The sequence below is a fragment of the Dunckerocampus dactyliophorus genome, chromosome 14 (assembly GCF_027744805.1).
Source record: "Dunckerocampus dactyliophorus isolate RoL2022-P2 chromosome 14, RoL_Ddac_1.1, whole genome shotgun sequence".
In the NCBI taxonomy this organism is placed as follows: Eukaryota; Metazoa; Chordata; class Actinopteri; order Syngnathiformes; family Syngnathidae; genus Dunckerocampus; species Dunckerocampus dactyliophorus.
In genome coordinates, this window is record NC_072832.1 from 3,174,338 (window position 1) to 3,196,135 (window position 21,798).

General features: G+C 43.1%; 1 protein-coding gene across 1 annotated transcript; it reads right to left on the bottom strand.

Annotated features, from left to right (window-relative positions):
• Window positions 1-1,718: 1,718 nt before the first annotated feature.
• Window positions 1,719-21,384, bottom strand: wapla (WAPL cohesin release factor a). The gene is made up of 20 exons (XM_054797835.1): window positions 21,085-21,384; window positions 19,331-19,730; window positions 17,774-18,431; window positions 16,239-16,561; window positions 15,977-16,107; window positions 14,653-14,748; window positions 13,917-14,099; window positions 11,787-11,923; window positions 9,118-9,229; window positions 8,790-9,020; window positions 8,597-8,708; window positions 8,423-8,520; window positions 8,122-8,198; window positions 7,863-8,038; window positions 6,896-7,011; window positions 6,560-6,772; window positions 6,256-6,466; window positions 5,926-6,014; window positions 4,701-4,796; window positions 1,719-2,594 (listed from the first exon to the last, which is right to left on the bottom strand). The coding sequence occupies exons 2-20, from the start codon at window positions 19,695-19,697 to the stop codon at window positions 2,529-2,531; spliced, it is 3,492 nt and encodes a 1,163-aa protein (XP_054653810.1). The 5' UTR covers window positions 19,698-19,730; window positions 21,085-21,384; the 3' UTR covers window positions 1,719-2,528.
• Window positions 21,385-21,798: the final 414 nt, after the last annotated feature.

The following is a 21,798-nucleotide window of genomic DNA, read 5'->3' on the forward strand; positions in this document are numbered from 1 at the left end:
ACAGTTGTTTTGGGGGGCTTGTCGCGAGTGTTTTGCCATTTGCAGCATTTTTCTTATTGGTGGCTTTGGGGCGGTCAAACTTTCTAACAGCAGCTGTTCATCCTCCTTCAGCGGGTTATCACTAGTAATTACCACAGCGTAGACGGACATATTTGATGGTGGGATAATTGGAGCGGCTCGCCTAGTCCTAAAAACCTCCGATTTGGCCACCAACTTCCGGTTAACTTCCTGTTTTGGTCCCGGTCTATTATAAAATTCACCAAAAAAACAAGAGTGGAACCAACAATATGTAATGTTTGGATTAAGCGTACAATTTTACCTGAATATACGTATAATTCAAATAAAAACATATTTTGCCTCCTCCCCAATTTAAGCACGCCTATTTGCACCATATTGATCATTCGTTGGCATTGCTTGTGTTTATATTGACTTATTTTTTTTTAAATCTCGTGGCGTTTCATTAATTCAGATGAAAATATAATCTATCCACAGGTGAAATGAATCCACCAAAAATTGTAGAACTGGTGTGTGTTGATGCTCTTGCACGTTTCGCCAGTCTGCATGAGTAAAGATGAGGATATTTTCTCTCTCCAAAGAAAAGGGTCCTTACAGCTCGAGGGCAAATCAGCAAGCAACACCACTGATGAGAAGATGTGCGCGGTGGTGTGTAATAAAAATATATATAAATAAAACATATTAAATGTAAAAAAAAAAAATAAAAAAAAAAATAGAGAAGAGCACTCACTCCCCCTAGTGGCATCTAGACTGAATGTGGAGGGGGGGCACACCTGCAGACAAATTCAATAGAGCAAAATAGAGCTGCTGCGATGCTTTTTTTGACTGACAGACGGCAAATGCAACCCAGCACACATTACCATTTCATGTGACGTTCTGCCTCACCTCGAGCAGCTTACATCCCATAGATTTAGATTGTGGTGTAGCTAATGTTGGGTTGCTCCGCTCAAAAGCAGGCAAATGAAACACAACAGATGTTGAGAAATAGCAGGTATGTTTTTTTTTTTGTTTTTTTTTTACTTTTTCCAGAATACAACTATTTACATGGAAACAGGTACAAACTTTTTTTTTCCCACTCCACTTTCATATCTTGTGTGTGTGTGTTTTTCCAACTTGGGGAAACATTGTATAAAATAAAAATATCAGTGTCCTGGGAAGGTTAAAAAGGGAGGAAGGAGAAGGGGGGGGGAGTAGTCTAAGCATCTTAAATGTCCACCAAGCACCTATGTACACCAGTATTTACATTCTACAATTCCATTCAGAGCAGAGGTGATTAACAGCAAGTTGACTGAGGCCCTCTATTGTAGAAAGCGAGTGACGTCTGCCCCCCCTAGAGGGCATGGCTATGGGAGGTGCCTTTTCACAGGTAAGAATGACAGCACATGGTAATATAAATACGTGGGAGGTTATTAGCGCGTGGAGGATGGCTGGACATACAGAAATATCTGGAACACACTTCCGTCTAATCAGAAAGTTGATCCTGTGTTTGCAGATAATCCAGCAACTACGACTAAGGCCTGCATGATATCTGGTCTAATTTAATCTTGCGTTTTTCATGTTTGCAAGCTGCAAATCTTCCTACGCTATGTGCAGCCACTGAGCTGTCCAATGACACATCATAATAATCATTATGCAGAATTTAAGATGTTACCAAAAAAAGGAGCATTAAATTAAATACATTAAAAAGACATGACTCTGAATCGTGGGGGTGGTGGGGTGGGGAGGGAATGCACAAAGCAATTCATGTGTGTAAGGTTAAATTTAAACTATGTATTCTTCAATTTAAATAATCTAAAGCATACACACACACACACACACACCAAGTAAAATATGTTCAGGTTGATAACGTGGGAAGTCATTGAAGCCATCATCACTCCAATAAAGGTCACGCAGTCCACATTTCATTAAAAAAAAAAAAAAAGTGAGGAAAGAAAAATGCCCTCAAAAAAGAAATGAATGGGCAACAAGGGAATATAAAAGTGAGAACTATATCATTCCCTTGACATTCGAGGCAACTGCAAACATGAGGGTGAATGAATGCGTGTAGTCGTTAAAAAAAAAAAAAGAATGATTCCATATGCATTGAGACATCGTTGTGGCATGCATGAACGTGATTGTTCCTCATGCTAATCAGTGATTTCACTCTTGGCTTTGATGAGAATGAGCAAAGATTAAAAATGTAACCATCCATGAAATTTCATTCGGGGGGGGGGTGGGGGGGAGGTTCACGCTCCGTCGAGATCCTTCCCCGGTCGACGGCGTACTATCTTGACGGCGAGCTTTGGTTCAAGGCTGTGCGTTCTCTTCAAACTTTTACCATCATCATCATCATCATCATCATCATCATCATCATCAGCAGCAGCAGCCCTGGGTGTGGTCTGAGGGCGGAGTCAAGGGAAAGACCCCGCCTCCCCTGTGCGGCTCCTGTTGGGTGATCACCAGCTGCAGCCTGCTTGGCGTCCCCCTTCAGTGTGCAGTCAGTCAGTCAGTGTGTTAGCCTAGCCGGGCGTCTGTTAGAGGTGCTCCAGATATTCAATGACCCGGGAGATGGACTTCTGCCCCGTGGTGCCCACTGAACACTGCCAAAAAAAGACGACGGTACAGAAAAAAAATGCCTTACTGCTAAATCTGTCATTGTTTCACAGTAAGCTAAGTCTTCTACTCCGAAACCGTTCCACACAAAAGGGTGAAGATCTGTCAAAACATGCACCGACACCCTGCTGCACGCGCTGTTATTTATCTGACAAATACATCACTGTTCTCTGACGCCAATATGTCGGATTGACCTGAAATTTCGCTCACAACTGACTACAACGCAAGCACTTTAACTTTAGGGTGTTTAACAGAAATTTGGTACACACCCTGTGGGGACCCACAAGCAGGATTGGTTGAAAAACATGGGCACCATCAAGCAAAACATGGGACATAGCAAGTAGGGGTGCATCTCAAAAAGAATGAATAAAAAACAGCTTTTGTCGCCAATATATTACTTAGATTCATGATACATAGAGTAGGGATGTCCTGATCCACGTATCACTGGCACAAGCAGTCAACTCCAGACCCAGCACGTCTATTGAGCAGCAACCGGATAGAGCCCGTGTGATCACAACAACAGTGTTTGCTAGCGTGCTAACAACGTAGCAAGGGGACGGACTGATGTCAGCCATGCGGCAGTAAAAAGACGTCGCAGCTGAGTGCAAAACTTTTATCATGCACGTTTCCCGTGGTGGCGCACAAAACTGTGCGTATAAAGCGGCATCACACAAGAAACTAAAAAAGTAATTAGCTATAACAGAAAAGCGCGAGCCACTGTCGTTGGTGAGTAATGTCGGGTTTAAACGCTTCATTGAGCACCTCGAACCTCGCTATATTATGCCTAGCCACAACTGCATTGTGGATGAAACTATACCCCACACGCATAAAGAAGTAAATGGGTGAGTTTTTCCTCATATCTGCTGTTGCTAACTTTTCTTCTGTTTGAATAATATCGCTTGATCGAGCAAGGCTTTCCTGACATTTCACACTACATAATAAATAATACAAGTATGTATGATTTGTGTTGACGTCAGATCAATATCGGTATCTGCTGATATTGAAGGCTGCAATATCAGCATTGATTCAGGAGTCAACAAGCTGTATGGGGACACCCCAACAGAGTGAAATATCTCTCTCTCCAGCCTTTAGTTTGATGATTATGGCTTACAGATAATTAAGTCAAAATTCAGTATCTCCATTAGAATATTGTGAAAATTTCAAGTAATTTAGAAAAAAATAAAAATCAGAACAATGAGCCAGTCTCAAGATCGGGCTCCCTTCAAAGAGCCATAAATCCCATCTCTAATTGGGTGCCATGTCCATATACAGTCATCCCTCACTTATCGCGGTTCATTGTTTCCAAACCCGACCGTGATAAGTGAATTTACGTCAGTAGGGTTCCTTATTTGTAAATGGAATATTTAGAGCAGGGGTGTCAAAGTCGTGCCATGGAGGGCCGAGACACCACAGGTTTTCCTTCCAGCCGGTCACTAAAGCAGGTGATCAACACCTGCTTCAATTCGTGGGGAGGAGCTCATCAATTAAATTCATCTGCTGGAGAAACTGGTTGAAGAGAAAACCTGTGGCGTCTCCGCCCTCCATGGCACGAGTTTGACACCCCTGATTTAGAGCATAGAAAACCTGTTTACGACCTTCTAAATAGGGTTTTAAACATTATTAGAGCTCTGTAGACATAAACTAACACCCCTATAGTCACCTTTCTACTTTTATGACCCAATATAGTAGACATAAGAGTAAATAAGCCATCTAAGACATAAGTAAGACTCATGCTCAACAGGACAGGAAGTGCCGCCAGGGGTTCAGAGTTGAGCTTCAGCTTTACGTGGGTAATGGCCGCAAAAGTAGCCCGTGTTTTTCTTACGGATTATTGTGCCTGTTATGAAAGAATTCAAACCTGCAATAGAAGCCTGTTCCAGCAATCGACTCTGTTGTTTGTGTGTCTCACCAACATTATCGTAACAATGACACCTAGTGACCAGTGTTGAACACTGCAACATATTTGAATGCCTTATATTCAAGGCAAACACGTAGCATTTGGTAAATATGCATATTTTTGACCACGAAACAGCATGACTTACTTAATATACTTCTGAAAAGTGAGAAGAGTGAAACCAATGTGTGGTACTCACAGTGAGGTTCATAAAATTCAAGAACTTCTTCAGCATCTCTGTCATGATGGAGAAATCTCCTTTGGGGAGGTGTTCTCTCACAGTAGTCACGTTAACCTGCGGGACAGACACAGGGGTGAAACACATTGTTAACGCGGGTCCAAACGTCAATATTCCGCCTTCTAAGTAAGGTAGTACCAGAGAGGTAAGATGGCATTTGTGTGTGAAGGTATTTCATAATAATGGGAGCGGCCCGTGAAGTTTCAAGGGACAGTTGGGATTTTTTGACATAAAGTTGTATGACATCCCCATGAGCGGCTCACCCCCCACTTGGTCTCCTAAGTCTACTTCTGGGCGGAGTTCCGTGATGAACGTAGTTCCAGGTAGTTGCTGGGGTTTCACAAGTAAGGAGTTTGGCTTCTCAAAACAATATGCGTTCAACAAAGTAATACATTTGAATCACAAAAATGCCCACTCGAAAAAAATCAGACTTCACAAATCACTCTGTGTTATATTTGTCTCCTGCCCTGCGCACCGTCGCCTCTCGTTTCTTGTGTATGTGACGAAGACGCTCGCATCTACTTCCGCGACGGAGCGCCGGGGCCATCTTGTACGTGTGTTCCACAGCAGACGAAGACGCAAGCTCTTAGTCACACTCGCAAGAATGGAGAGACGTGATTTGTGAAGTCTGATATTTTTCGAGTGGGCATTTTTGTGATGCAAATGTATTACTCTTTTGAACGCATATTGTTTTGAGAAGCCAAACTCCTTACTGGTGAAACCCCAGCAACTACCTGGAACTACGTTCATCACCGAAATCTGCCCAGAACTGGATTTAGGACACCAAGTGGGAGGGTGAGTTGCTGTTGATGGACTACACTGCTGATGGGGATGTCATACAACTTCAGGTCAAAAAATCCCTACCATCCCTTTAACACCCAAGATTCACCTCTGTTGTGTTGAAAGCAACTGTCTCTATGCGTGGAGTATTTTATTCGTCACACCAGATGCTTCTATGTGTTAATATCAATATTGGTAAACTTCTTTTTATACTTTCAAAGGAGTTAAAAATGTTCAAATGTTGCAACATTGCCTGTAAGGTTAATAAAGGTGTTATGAAGGTGACCGTTTGATGCTGGAACTGATTAATCATTTACATTAGGTCGACCTGTGTCATGTTCCAGTGTGTGTGTGTGTGTGTGTGTGTGTGTGTGTGTGTGTGTGTGTGTGTGTGTGTTATGCTGACCTGGCTGCCTTGGCAGAGGCATCCCAGCAGCAGGGCCGTGTAGGAGGCCACTATGCTGTCCTCCATGTGCTTGCCTGCATGCTGCAGAGCTTCACAAAGCAGAAAAAGGGAAGAACAAATAATTACAAATTGGCTTCACTATTTTGAGAGGAAACCTCCTTTGCTTCCTCCATGACAACCGCAGCTACTGACTGATTGTACAATGTTTCTCAGTGTGACCTTTCCACTGTGTCAAGTTGTGGGAATGGTTATAACTAATCAGCGGCATATTCCGTCAACAAGAGAAATATTTGCCGTCAAAAATCTTTACTTGCAAACAAAAGCATCCACCTTTATTTAGGTCCAACTCTTCATCCTCCTCCTCCTTCTTTGGATTCTCCTTTTCAGGCTGGCTGTCGTTGGTTTCAGCTGCCACCCACTGGATCTCCCCCATGGTCTCCTTCCACTCGCCGCTCTGGTCCTGCGGCTTGGGCGCCTCGCTGATGAGGTCGTCGGTCTTGGCCTCGGCCTGGATGGCTGCGTGCTCTCTTTCCAGGAAGAGCTAGGTAGTCAACAACAACTTAAATCTAGAGCCAAGTGCCACTTAAGACTCAATAGGTATTAGACAATAATTGTTTATGATGGCGTTGCTTACCTTCACCAGGGCAGCCAAAGCTCCAGAGGCCTTGGGCTTCTCCGCTCCATCTTCCTGAGTCTCGGCAGTGGCCGTTGTGTCCTCTTGTGTCTGGTCGGCGGCCTGCGTAAGGCTGTCCTCCAGGCAGAAGTCATCAATGTTATACTCCATGTCCACCAGACAGTGGCGGTTTCTGGAGCTGTACTCCACTAAATTAATGAGCAAGCCCAAACCCTGGTATGGGAAACGATAGACAAATGACACACATGGTACACAACAACATAAGGTTACCATGTTCTTCTTTGGATATACTTTATATAATAGTTGGATATATATAATAGTTCAAAGGCACCTTACCAGGACTCGTACGTCAAAGCGCTGCTCTGGCGGGATGTAGCGTGGAACGCGAAGAACACAATTTAGAGCAGTTACGATGAGCTGATCCTGCTCACCAGTCTTTGTGCTTCCCCATTCTGTAACAAAAAAAAGGCATATTTTACAAATGTTTATCATAAACTACAGCATTTACCCAAACAGCCATTTACTGATCTGGGAGTGTCAGGCTTCCGCTAGGGGTAAACTATTAAACCTAGGAAACCTTTATTTTCATACATTGCATACATTTTTAGAACATTAAATATCAGATTTTTTCCGAAAAAAACAATACTTAGGTGAAATGGCTATTCTCCTGTAGCTTTACAGATGCAATGTTTGCTCTGCAGGCGGTGAGTTGTGATAATGACAGCTACAGCAGCACAGTGGTATACAATTTTATAATAAAAATGTTTCTAACATTTCTCACAACAAAATAAGAAATTAAAGTATGTCTGATTCTTGCCAATATATGATTGATAACAATATCGGCTCGGAAGTGAAAAAGTTGTGTCGGGACACCCCTAGTGCAACCAGTCGGCTGTGTCACGTAGATGTAAGAGGTTGTCAACGTAAACGCAAATAGCCAATGGTTGCACATTTGCTTGTGACTTTTGCCAGACACACAGGAGAATGGGCGATACAAAGATTTTTTTGCAATAAACACGCGAGCCATAGTGATGAACTTAACAATACTATAACTGACCAATTCTTCATAGAAATGACCCGATTGGATCTCAAATGATGAAAGCGCAACCATGTATGCAGACGGCAGCTTAAGCGATCACGTTTCAGTTACGATAAGAAAATGGTAGACCTGGACTTGATGAAGTTGGTGGACTTACATAAATGTGGTGGACTGAAACGGTTGCCAATATAGTAGCACCACCTGTTATTCTACTACTGTTACTGTTAGAGGTTTGATTATGTAAAAAAAATAAAATAAACATGCCGTTGTCGTGTGTGAGGTTGAGCAGCACTCCAATGACTGCCCTCATGCAGTCCTCCACTGCCTTGCCCACATTGCTGAAGCTACAGTGAGGCAATGATGACGCCGACAACGTCAGGGAGCTGTCGTTCAACGGCCTGCTGTACCGCTGGATCATGTCCTCGCAGTGGCACAGAGCTCTGAAGATGGTCGGAGAAATACGAATGCTTTTATTTCTCCACATAACCCCAAGGAGGCTGCATTGCAAATGATTTCACCTCACCTTGCAGAGGAGACTATGAGCTGCGAGTCCTTGTAGGCAATCAAGTAACTCTGGTTTTCTGGGTTCTGCACAGTCACCTGTTGGCCCAGAGGTGAAAGACATCAATTAAGTACAAGGACTGGCGTGGAAGAGGAACTGGGCCATTAAGGAGTAAAGCAGGGTTTTTTTATTTTATATTTTTTGATGGGTGACACTTTTAGGAGTGTGCATTCATCAACCGGATAAAAATCAACCAACCATTCATAGCTTTAGCGCTCAATTTGGCCTTGAGAGTCACCTGCTTGAGAAAAGACCTACTTACACTTTCAAGTACTCTCAGGCATCTTTCGGCGCCCCATAAAGATGCGACGAGGTTCTCCTTGTCGTCCTCTTGGCTCAGGTTTTGCGCGCATTCTTTTACTGCGAAAGAGTTGACAATAAGAGGGGGGTGGCGCATGTACGTTATCGGTCAAGCACACAAACCAAACACACTTACCTTTGTCCACTATGTGATCCAAACCTCCCAGGAGCCTCAGCTCTTCTTTGAACCAGTCACCTGCTCTCTTGGAAGTGAGAGAAAGCAGTGTCTCCATAGCGAGGTGGCCCGTCTACAAATAAAATAATACTAGTAAGCAATAAAAGCATGCTTCTGATAGTTGAAACTATTTATTTACTATGTGGCCACGCACCGTGATGTTTTCCAGGTCCAGGTGTTTGTTGTGCACTGTCTCGCACAGCTTTCTGATCTTCTCCTTGACCTTTTCCACCTCCTTGGCGGTAAGCTGGTCCTGGTGGGCCGAGTAGTCCTGGTCAAGCTCCAGCAGCTTGATCATCAGCTCCAGGCAGGACCGGTCCAGGTCCATGTTGAGCCGGTCGCGGCTCAAAATGTACATGAGGGCAGCCGTGCACAGCGCAAGGTTCTGATGGAAGGGCAGACAACCAAGTTTTTTTTCTTTTATAAGCGTGGCTCAGATTGCACACTTGAAGGAGGGGCTGAAAACAGGAAGTGGTACTGACTGGGTGTTGTGCGGCGTCACTGAGCATTTTGAAGACCTGCGCCACCTTCCCTCTGGCTCGCAGATGCATCCTGAAGCTGGGCATGGCACACCTTGTTGCCAAGCTGATTATACTGCGACGAGAGGAATTAGTAGATGAAGGACATGATACAATACACGGGCTATTGTTGGCATTTCCATTATTCTTAATGACAACATTCCGGCATATACAAGTGGTATCTAAAAGACAAATACTATTTTGTGATGATCCAAATCAAGATTGCTGAGCCTTGTCACGCGCTCTCCAGTCGGTCAAATTATTTTAATGTAAAAACCTTTTCAAAAACCTGGAGCGTTTCCAGATGCGATTAAGACACAGATTTGCATGCAAGTGTGGGTTGTGGGCTTTGGCAGAAGCTCTCGTGGTTTTTAAAAATTGGCTAATATTCGGCGACAAGAACAAATGTTAAGTGACAGGTGCTTGTACCATTCAATCAAATTTAATGTGCTACTTGGAGCTCAGACTAAACAGTAACATTAATGTGCCACGAGGGGAGGACAACAGAACATCTGTGAAGGCCGACTCGGAGTACTTCTCTCTGTGTAAAACCACCGATGCAGGGTTATTCAACTCAATTGTTATGGGGGCCACATTTCAAAAAGCTAAGGACCGAGGGGAATCGGACGTCTCCCTCCACTATTATTCTTTATTTTGTATATGATGTCAATATAAGGCTCTGCCATACCTTAACATTTTAACAGTGTATAGTCATACTCCACTTTCTAGGAGTGTCACGAGACACGACGATACATGGGATTGGGTCTATGACAACTAGACGAGACAAGACTTTAACATTACTTTAAAAAAAAAAAAAAAAAAAAAGTACAATGAAAAAAAAATATGACAATATATTGCAAGCTACTCATTTAATTTCTACTACATTACCTTGCTCCTAACGAGGCTACACTCTTCTGCACTCTGTGTGTATGCTACCACCCCGCCTCCAACCACCAAGACAAAGAGACAGTATGACTGACAAAAGGGCTCACTCTGTCCATGCCGTTGTTCTATGACCAAACGCACCAAGGTGCTGAATCCAAGGCACAGAGTGAACCCTCTTTCTGCCTGTTTGGAGGCTGGAAATGAGGAAAACATACAAGCATGCACATGGCAACATATTGAGGCCGGCAAAATTATCCAGTTCATTTTCATTTAATGTGATTAATGTGTTTATTTTTTACTGTCCCAGGCTTGGTGCCCATGAGAAATCTTGTCACATTGGAATCTCTCGAGATCTTGTATTGTATTGTATGTACTTTATTTATCCCACAGCGGGGAAATTTACTAACTTTACTAAATTTACTTGTGGCACCCCTGCCACTTTTCTCATGCTATTTGATGAGAAAATGCCTCCAAACGTTTGACTAGTCATAATTTAAAACACAAGCAAAACATTTACACTAGTGAAAGATTCTCCAGCTTTGCTGTTCACAAGGCGCTATTGCAACAACGGGAGTCATAGATCCTCTGTTACAGATCTGCTGTTTTTAAAAAATGCGAGTCAACAATTAATGTTTTTAAGGACATGCTGTAGGATCTCTACATGACAAGAACAGCACAGTTTCTAATAACCTACAATACAAAAAAAACTCTAGTCAAAAGTTCTTCTACAGTCGATCCCTGCTTTTCTCGGTGGTTACATTATAGCAAAAATCCATGAGTAATTGATATGTAAATAACAAATGTCCATTTTTGAGACATGGCTTGTTCCTACTCCTTCAAACCCTCCTGCTAGCCTGGAGATCTCTTCCGACTTCAGATCAACATTTGCAATAACAGTGACTGTGGGGATTATTACATTAGATTCAGCTCGAGAATGCTGACTCTTCAATTCCCATTGTTCACGAGTGACAAAAGCTAATAAGCTAAATGTGCAATGCCTCACAAACTTAAAGGCATTTTAAATAATTCAAATGAATACGTACTCACTATTAATGAATGATAATGATGATCGTTAGAACTGATGAGTCGGAGTCACAGGCTAAAAAGACAACCTCGCTTGTGTCTATTGTGGGAGTGCCTCCACCTACTGGGTGGTCTAAGCTAGCTGTCGGAGAAGGCAGCGTCCACATTATCCACACTACTTGTCTGTTGTCATTCCATAACGACTCCCGATGCTATATTAACATGTTCACCTAGCTGCAAGTCATGAGCTCGGGCCGCATTGCAAAAAATTCACCTTTGCGTCTCACAGAAACTATGGTGTGTTCAAGGCCCGTCAAACAAAGTTCAAAAACTCAACGATTGACAAAAAAAACAAAAAAAAAAATACTGAGCCAAGCATAAAAACATAAACATGTAAAAATTGTCTGCTTTTTTTTTTTAACAGTGCACATGTATACTGTACATTTTACCTGTATTATCATGTATTTATAAAATAATTATTACCAACTGAGGGTGAATGAGATGTCTTTTCTGCGGAAAAGGCCTATTTTCGGAAAAAAACATTTTTTGGGCCAAAAAATAAATAAATTAAATCTGCTAATTTGTAGGACAAGGAATGTTAAATTGGGATGTGTGGGGATCAACTGGATATGAAAATGGGGTTTTTCAGAATTTGAGTCCGATTCATTCCTGTGCCAGATTTGGCCTACTGTTTTTAGAAGTAATGAGTGTTTTACTCCTCTTACCTAAGGCATCTCGTGTTGAGCTGCTGACTGCTCTTCAAGCCCGTCTCCAGGTACTCAAAGTCGTCTGTGAACTCTTGATTCTCTCCAAACTCCACCACGTCGTTGAAGTGCTTCACGTGCTGCACCACGGTGTACAGCTGCGCGGGAGGCAAGTAAAGGTTATTTACAGCTAATTGGTAAGCAGGGCATCTGGCCACACACACACACACTTTGTGAAGGCTCTGATTGTTTACTCCATCTTATTCCGTCTAATGGCGCTATTAGCAGAAGCAATGGCGCCAACGCACCTTGCGACATCTGGCACGGGAAGCCAAGGGTGCAAGTGAGGAGGAGATCAATCCCAGGTGACTCATTTACTTCACTTTTGCTTATTTAGCCATGTTCTTAACTTAAACACTTACAAACAGAAAAACACTAAATTGTCACGGAGGGACACTTTTTAAAGTTTTGTGCACATTTTCCAAGGTTACATTTATCTACGTTTTGTGCTTTTTTGTATGCTTCTGCAGCACCTTAAAGCAGTCATACACTACATATGTACACACTCCTCACTTGAGGAGAGGTGTGATGCTTTGTCATAGCACAGTGAGAATATAAACACGTTTTAAGTAGGGATGCTCCATCAGGGTTTTATGCTGCCTATTCCCATGCTGATCCTCCATTCGTGAGATCGGCCGATACGGACCACATGGATTAACTGTACATTTTTCAATTCGTTTATGATGAGTGGTATTGTCAGGGGGGCCGTTCAGGACAATTCAAAGGGCCGCTTTATTAAAAAATAAACATGGTTTGTTTGCCTTTATTTGTGTGAAACTATTTTTGGACTATTGGACAAAACCGGAATTTAATTGGATGCATGTTTTGGAGTAATAAGAAGACATGGGAAATAAACTGTTCTATAATTATTTTTTAACTCAAGATAACAAAATTAACAGAATAATACCAATAAAGATTAAATAGAAAATGTTTCCTGCTTAACTGAAAAGAGAATACATTGAGTGTCCAGATTGCAAGGGTGTTAACTTTCATCACTATCAGAGCTGTCAACTATTTGTTTTATTTAAGAGTGAAAACATTGAAATTGTACACTACTTTATTTACCAAGCACATCTCCACTCAAACAGTGTGGCCATCGTCTTTATGCACACGCCACACGCAACACACGCATAACACTTTATTCATTTATTTATTTATTTATTTGTATTAATGTCTCTTCTGTTGTTGTTGCTTAATTTATTGGTATTTATGTTTATGTTTCTTATGTTCTAATTTTTTCTTGTGGTTTCTTTCTTTTCTTGGGAGAATGAACAGAATAAGATTTTCATTGCATAGTATAACTGCTGTTTTACCATGCACATGACAATAAAACTCTCTTGAATCTTGAATCAAAAGGCATGTAGTCCGAATTAAACTCATTTATAATAAAAAACTACTAAGAGTTGAAGCTACTCAAAATCAGCTGGTGTGATAGCAGAACCCCCCTGTGATCGTATCACCGTCATACTGTGAGGCTGGACACACTGTTTACGTTTATTAAACAACCACACACAAATAGCGTTTTGAGGACAAGACATAACTTAGTACGATGACAGGAAAAGCGTAAAAGTTGTCCAGTGACGCTTGAAAAAGTTAGTATATAACCCATGAACGTGATATCCACTTCCCCGTGGGTCAAACAAAACAACAAAATGAACCACATGCTGATCGGTGTTTGTGATCGACTTTGAAAGGCGTTTATCGGCATACGCAAAATCACGTTGTTTTTACAGAAATCGACCAATACGGATCGTGACCGATCAATCGGAGCATCCCTACTTCTAAGTTTTAAAATGTCTTGGCAGCTCTAACATTCAATTTTGAGCAGCTTGAAGTTTTTTATATTCCAAGCCTTCACAGAAGTCATGTTTTAATGATTATAATCAGTATTATGATGACTTTATGTCTTGAAGGCTCTAATAATGTTAAAAATCGTATTTAGAAGATCGTTAACAGGTTTTCTATGCCATATCTACGAAAATACTCCATTTAATAATATTAAATCATACTTTGCAGAAATTCAAATATCGCGGTCAGATCTGGAACCAATTAACGATGATAAACGAGGGACGGCTATACAACTAAACTCACCTCCTTGTGCTCCTTCCTGCATTTGAGAGCTGTGACGATATCCTGGTAGGGTCGCGTGGGGATGGTCTCTGATTTAATGACTTTGGGCGGGGGCGGAGGGGCTTTAAACAAGCCGTCATCTTTATGGGAGTTGCTGTCCTTGCTGCTGCTGCTGCTGCTGCCGCCACTACTGGATAAGATGGCCTGAGGAGGAAAAAGGCAGAGAAACGGGGGCTCATACAGCAGCTACAAAATCTGTGTAATGACATGTCCTCACAGTTTAATGCAGCCGAGTAGTCTGTTAAGTCCTTAAGTGTTGTTAACAGATGAGGTAGTGCAAAGTTAAAGGCGACTTTTAAAAGTCCCAGATGCCAAAGTGTAATGTGTTAGTCTCTGAGCAAACATTTACTCGCATGGAGGAGGGGAGGATTTTTTTTTTTTTTGGTAAATGGAAGTTCACTGTCTGGGCAAACGATTCCATGTGAAGCGAAAGAGACTAATTAGAGCAATTAAAAGCAGAGCTGTTGACTACTGTGAGGCCAATAAACAAAACTCAGCTTGTGCTCAGGAGGCCCAGTGGGGAATTGTGTAACAAATGGTAATGATTCCATAATGCAGCAGGCATTGTGTGCTGAATGAAGGCTCACGCTTCATCTTTTTCAACAGCAGTCCTAAGTGCCACGTGATGAATATCCAGTGTAGCAAAAAAGGTGAGGCAGAGGCAATTTGTTAAACTGCGGGAAGGATGATGTCTTACTGGGGCCGTTTGAGATCGGGACAGGGGCGGCGTGGGAATCTCTTCTGGCTCCGGCTGGTTCCAGTGTCGGGCGTTGTACACCGCCTTGGCAGGGGACTACGACAGAGACACAGTTTGAGGGTTTAACGTCATATAAACCTGCCATGATGTGCAGCAATGCAATAGTCAAAAGGTTCGGAGGTCAAACCACATCTTCATGGATTAACTGCAAGTGTGCTTTTCCTTTTGTCTATTTTGTATACGGAGGTGTCCAAACTTTTTTTCTCCACCACATACAGAAAAACTTTATAGGTCAACACATGTGATACTAAGCACTCTTCTGTAACTTTCTTCCCTTTTAGGTGTGACCCTAACCCTCCTTCACAATGTTCCAATGCTGGTCACATACAGTTATATTTGTACAGCATGGAAAAGGCCAACAAATAAAGAAAAAGGGCCACGAATGCCTGTAATGTATTTAATTAAATGTAATTATTTGTACTATTAGATTTCATTATTATATTATTTAATGAATGTGAAATTATTTTAATAAATTAAATTAATTTACATTTAAAATGGTATTTTATCCATTTGTATATGAATTATGTAGTTTTTTATTTTTCTATTATTATCTTCAATAACAAATTTTTACACTTGTATGAAGGGAATGTAAAATAAATACTACTTAAAACGTTTCTTCAACAGTTACAGGCTATAGGTGGTGACAGCTTGACCCTTGAACTGAGTATTTTCAAAGCAAATCAAGTCAGCTTCTTAGAACGGACTCCCAATGAAAAGAAGCAGCACCAAAGTAGAAAAAGTATGGACTATGAACCTCATCTAAATAAACCACAGTGGCATAAAACATAAGCCATTGTTGGAGATTAACACAAGCGAACGCATGAATATTGCACACCGCAATCACGATGACAATGCTGAGACACAGGCACGATGACAGGCACGATGAGTCCCCCGAGCGCTACAAAACTATTTCCTGAAAATGACAAAGTGCGCTATGCAATTATATAACACAATGCACAGGCACAGCACTGTGGGTTTTTGTGTGTGTGCGTGTGACGTAGTAGACACTGAATAAAAGGAAGACGGGACCATAACAAACAACCCAAAGCCACTGCAGAACATAATAAAGATAAACAGACTGATGCTACACAGCAAACTGGAGCGGAATAATTCAGATGAGCTTGCCCAAAAGGTACACATGGACACACAAGTTTAACCCCTTCTTAAGGCAGCAATAAAGGGTGAAAGGCCTTGACCGCACCAATTAGACGGGGCGGTTGCAGCGTCGTGATTCATTCGGAATAATTTGCATTTTGGCACCAACCTTTTTGGGCCCGCTGAAGATCTTTTTCAGACCACTGCTGAGCTCCTTGGATTTTTCGCTTTGCTTCCCTGAGCGTCCTTTTTGCCCCTCCGTGCCCCCTGGACTGGAGTCATCAGAGAAGTCAAAATTGTCTGCAGGAGAAACAACAGCGGTGATGGCAAACGACATGAACTCAAGTAGCAAGTTAACAAGGGTGGTGGGGGAGTGTGTGAAAATGGTAGCTCTCCATTACGTCCTTGACAATTTAAAAGGGCCAGTTCACCTGTATTGCTGCTGGCCTGGCTGTCCTGAGAGTCACTGGTGTGGGGGCTGTCCACGCTGGTGCTCAGAGCGGCCAGAGCTGCCGCAGACTTCCTGGCCTTCTTCTCCTTGGCCTGGGCCGAGCTCTCATCGTCGTCACTGTCGTCGCTCTCGCTCAGGTCGTCAAAACCAAAGTACTTGATCTTGTAGCTGCTCTTGCCCGCCGCAGCCACGCCGCCTTCGGAAGACTCCACACCCTCCTGGGCCTCCTCGTCCTCGAAGCCAAAGAACTCCAACTTTGACTCGGCCTTGGTTTTCTTGGCTTTCACCTGAGTGGGCCTGAATCTAAGAAGGTAATATAGTGACTGGTTACGTAAGATACAGCATATATGTAGAAAGTGGGGCTGTCCCGGTCCGATATCAGCCAAAAAAATAATATCGGATTATATCGGCCTGCCTCTAAAATCTCCAATCCTGGCACTCAGATAAAAGCAGTCAGTACTTCTATCTAGAAGCAGTCCTTCTATTCAGCATGCAGAACCCACGTGATCACAACAACAGCGTGTGCTAGCGTGTTAGGAAGGAGAAGTGATGTCGGCTGTGTTGTTCATCCGTCCATCCATGCTTATCCCGGTACGGGCCGCAGGGGCATCAGACTCAGCACCGTAATCTAGGCTTGCCGGTCTCCGGCCACGTAATCCAGTTCCACCAGGAGGACACCAAAGCGTTCCCGGGCCAGCTGTGAGACATAATCCCTCCAGCGTGTCCCAGGTCTGCCTCTGGGCCTCCTCCCGGCTGGGCATGCTCGGAATGCCTCACCATGGAGATACCCAAAAGGCATCCGGACTAGATGCCCCAGCCACCTCAACTGGCTCCTCTTGATGTGAAGGAGCAGTGGCTCTACTCTGAGCTACTAACCCTAAACCCTGGCTAAAGTTGGAAAAAGACGTTACATTGAGTGTAAGACATGTCACGCACAAGCTTCCCACGGTGGCACAGAATCGGGTAAGTTTAATACGACCAATCTCATCACGCATCCACCGCTGCTTAAAACATTTGCAACGCCTGAGAAACTCCCACGGGTCGGCAAAAAGTCATTGGCTGTAAGAGAAAAAAGGCGGCCCCAGCCGGTGGTGAGTAATGTCAAGTTTACATGCGTCATTGAGCACGTGGAGCCTCGCTGCATGATGCCTATTTTGGATAAAACTATACACCAGATGCATCAAGAGGTAAACGGGTCAGCTCTTCTCATACCAACTGTTGCTGACTAGTATCTCTGAGTAACATCACTTGATCGAGCCTTTCCTAACATTCCACGCTGCTATACAAGTAATAAAAGTATGTATGACCTGTGCTGATATTGGCTCAATATCGGTATCGGCCTATATTCAAGGCTGCAATATCAAAACCGGATCGAAAAGAAAAAAAGTTGTATCGGGACACCTGTAGCATAAAGTGGATAAACTGCTTCCGTTCTACTATTGTGGGCCCTCAGACTTGCTTAAATTGTTGAAAAATACATTACTGAATATGGGACCTTTTGTTTGGACAACTTACCTTGTAGGTTTGGGTGGTGGAGCATCAGACTTCTTCTTCATCTGTCCTGCATCTCCAAGGTCAGCAGGTGTGGCCGGGGTGACCAGCTCCTCCACGTTCCGCTCTATGGTGTCCTGGATGGTGACATTGCACACAGACACACAGGAGGGGTGCAAGACGGTGTAATCCCGCACCCTCCCGGCTGGCTTGGCCGCTGATTTGGTGGTGCCGGCGGCATTGCTTGTGGAGGCAGAAATGGCACTGTTGGGCTTCCCTTGAACGTCCGCCACTTCGGCGACCGCATCAGCGGTGCCTTCTCCTTCAGCGGGGTGGGAAACCAACTTGTTGGAGCGACTCGGCCGCTGGTATTTCTTGCAGTTTGAGGCTCTGAGGGTGAAGGGGGAAGGGGGGATGTTGTCCACGGGTTCTGGAGGGGGCTCGGAACTTTCTTCCGGCGGCGGCGCATCATTCAGAGAGGAGGTGTGGAGGTCTGTGCTGCCACGCGGTACATCAGCGGGCTGTGTGACGGAAGCTTGAGGAGTCTGAGCCAAGGCAGTCCTCTGGGTCCCTGAGGAGGCTGTGTTGGACAAGGAGGCCACAATTGCAGCTTTCTGGTTGCCCTCTGGTGCGCACCACAGCTTGTTATTCTCAACAACTTTTGCATCTGGTGGTGGCTTGCCTGTGAATGGACACAAATACAACTGGTTAAAGAGGACCTATTATGCGTTTCCACTTTTCTGATCTATAAATGTCATTACGATGTTGTATTCCCGTGTTAAATGATGCCAACGTGTCAGATAATGAGGTTTGCGGATTTGAAAGTGAGACCTGCAAGCAGTTTTGGATGCTGATTCCCGGCCAGCTCATCTGTCAACGGCATTTCACACTAAACTGTTTTGTGAACACGGGCCAATACGAAGCTGGACTATCCGCCAAGCTGTTGCTGAAGTCCGACGCCTTTCCAACACTACTCGGTCGTGTTGAAGAGTCAGAAGAGCAAGCTGTCAGTAACAACTCATTAATGTTTATTTTGTGTAAGTAATCGGACAAAAGGGGAGTCCTTGGGAGCGCTTGGGAGTGTGACCAATCACAGGGGAGTGGGCTCGGCAGGAGGCGTACCTGGAGGAGGGCCGGCGGTGAAGTCAATTACACAGACCATTTGGGCGTGAGGCAGCAAACACTTCAGTGAGAGGGGCAGAGTCTGGAAGATCTAGAAAGCTTTCTGTGCGGGTTATCGTGTGTAGCTGCTCTACTGGACTCCAGAACTCAATACAAAAGGTCCGAAAATGAGTATAATAGGTCCCGTTTAAAAAAACCCATACATAAACAGTAGGAAACAAAATGAAATAATAGCACAGGGATCAGAGACATTTTCCTGTGTGTAAAGTCATAAAACTTCAGTTAAAATGTTTTAATTATACTCCAGGTCAGCAATACTCCTGTGTACGCTAAAAGTCATTATTTTTTACATTACAAGGCTACTTCAACTGTTGCCTGATGGTGACAGTTTGACACTGGAACAGACTAATACAATTCTATTAGCACTTATGGGAACAATTAAAAATTGATTTCACTCACTTGTCATTTTGGCTGTCGTGCTTGTCGTGCAGTGCGCGGCCATCGTCACGACAGTCGCGTTCCCCGCACCCGGCACAGTGGCCGCCTTCGCCACGACGCCCTCGGCGACGCCCTTGGACTCCTCATCACTGTCGAAACCGAAAGGGTCGTCGTCCCCGCTGTCGCTGTCCTCGAGCCGAGGCCTCTTGGACAATTCGGCCGGGACATCCGACTTAAGCTGCGGCCTTTTGGCTCCCAGCTGCGCCTTGTAGGTGGTCTCCCCCCATTTGGTGGTGAGGGTGGGCTTTCTGTTGGAGAAGACCTCCTCGAACTTTGAGTTGGCCTCCCCTCCTTTGCGGTTATACGTTTTACCAAATCTGGATGTCATGTTGGCGGCTTTATGTTACATATTACCTGGGAACTGGAGCACAAAGAGGACATAAGGGGGGGTATGACGACATTAATACCATGACCAACTTTATCTGAGCGAGCATGGCTCACGTTGAGACTTTGATGGTTATTTGAGAGCCTATTGATTTGATCAAATGTGATGATTCAATAAGATATGGTGAGGAACGATCGCATTAATTATATGACACGTCTTTATTCAAGCAACCATTCCGCAGGCTTTGACTTTATTCGATTTAGGAGTTTCTTTACTGATTTATTAGATAAAAAGTAACAGTTATATATAACTGGTGCGGTGCGGTTACATTTTTTATGTGCCATGTTGGACTCAGAGATTGATTTATTTTTAAAATGTGTCAGTTATTACACATAATTGGTGAAGAACAATCACATTGAGCAAATTGCTTGTGCAATTACTTCTACACTATTATATTAATGCTATTTCCCTGACTTTGTGGATTGTTTCCAGTCTTATTTTTAAGTGTTGTGATTATTTCTTTTGTGCAAGCAAGGTAGTGGCCATTAATTACTTGTGAGATTAAATGACACGACTTTTAGTACGCATGGGATGGATTATTTTCGGTCTTAGTATTTGACTTCTATTAAGAAAGAGGAGTGCGGTTTCAAATTAAACATAAAAGGGCTTTTAAATTGGGTTAAGGTGTTTGTAGGCATGAAACAAAATAATTTCAAGCAAATGAATACAATAATTCTGTGGCGTTTCAGCGTATGTAAACATGCAAGCTGAATCTGGTTTGCAATCGAACAGTAACTTAAAAAGTCGAACATGACCGGATGAAGGTGTTTTACATGTGTTTTAAAGATGGTTGCGCTCGAATTCCTGCAATTATTCCCCTATTTTGTTTTATTTTCAGTGTAGGTAAACTGTCGCTATGTAAAAAAAAAATATAGAATAATAATATGGTTTTGTATATCACTTAAAAATCGCTAGAGGTGGAGTAAAATCTGGCTTGTTTCCTAGTAGTTGAAAAGTGACAGCATTAAAAGTTAGCGCAGTGGCTTTCAACGCTCCTTACGACGGGACACGTAAAAAGACACGCCATATGGGGGCTTCTTAAGAACGCGAAGACTCAACATAAGGTGGGTACAACGAACTTGCATGCTATTATGCGTGTAACACAGCTCGGTCTGTGCCGCCCTGCTTGTAAACTTCTCCTAAAGTTAGCAAATAGCTGTTAGCTCTGCATGCTAACGTTAGTTTACACTTTTCATTTGACCACGCACAAACTCGAAGGTGTTCTAATCCATTTGTATAAAGGTGAGTAAATAAGATAAAATCGAAAGTGGGAGCTCAACGCTTCAAAAATAGTCCAAATGACAAGACTTTGACAAGTACTCTCTGTTACCTTTCAACTCCGGCGAGTAGCTCAGCGAAGGCTTGTTTGTTAGCCAGCCGGCTAGGCCTTGATCCCCCACTCGCGGACAAACCAAGCGGCTAAAGTCCGTGTCGTACACTTGAAACAAGACTAAAAACACATCCCCAGGCGGTAAATTCTCCAGGGAAAACGTTGGTTACCAAACAAAACAATCTTGAGCATTCAAGCACGGTGTAAATGTAGTGGGTAATCCGGACTTTCGCATTTTGGAGCGTTAGTGGCGGCCATTGAAACATCCCCTCCCTCCTCGCTGTCTTGGCACAGCCAACATGTAATACGCCACACGACGGTGAGTGACCAATCAGATGTCAGGATATTTGGTGGTGCCTTAAGTAAACTAGTCGCTGATTTGCTAAAAAAAAAAAAGTAGAACCATAATAAACGGTAGGGGGCAATAGAGGACCATGTGAAGAAAACAGGAACATAGCCGACTATCAGGATTATGACACAACTACAGTGTGTATTTTTATTTAATTACACTACTTTTACCACCCAAAAGGAAATCCAAATATAATTTTAAAATGGTTTAATTAGATACATTGGCCAGTACGATGTATTCTATATACATCGCATATTGGGTAAAGTTTATTCACCCTATTTTTTTAGATGATTAAATTATACACAATCTCCAGTTTGTATCAAATATAAAGTACGGTATGTATTTTTGCTCATTGAATACCTCCA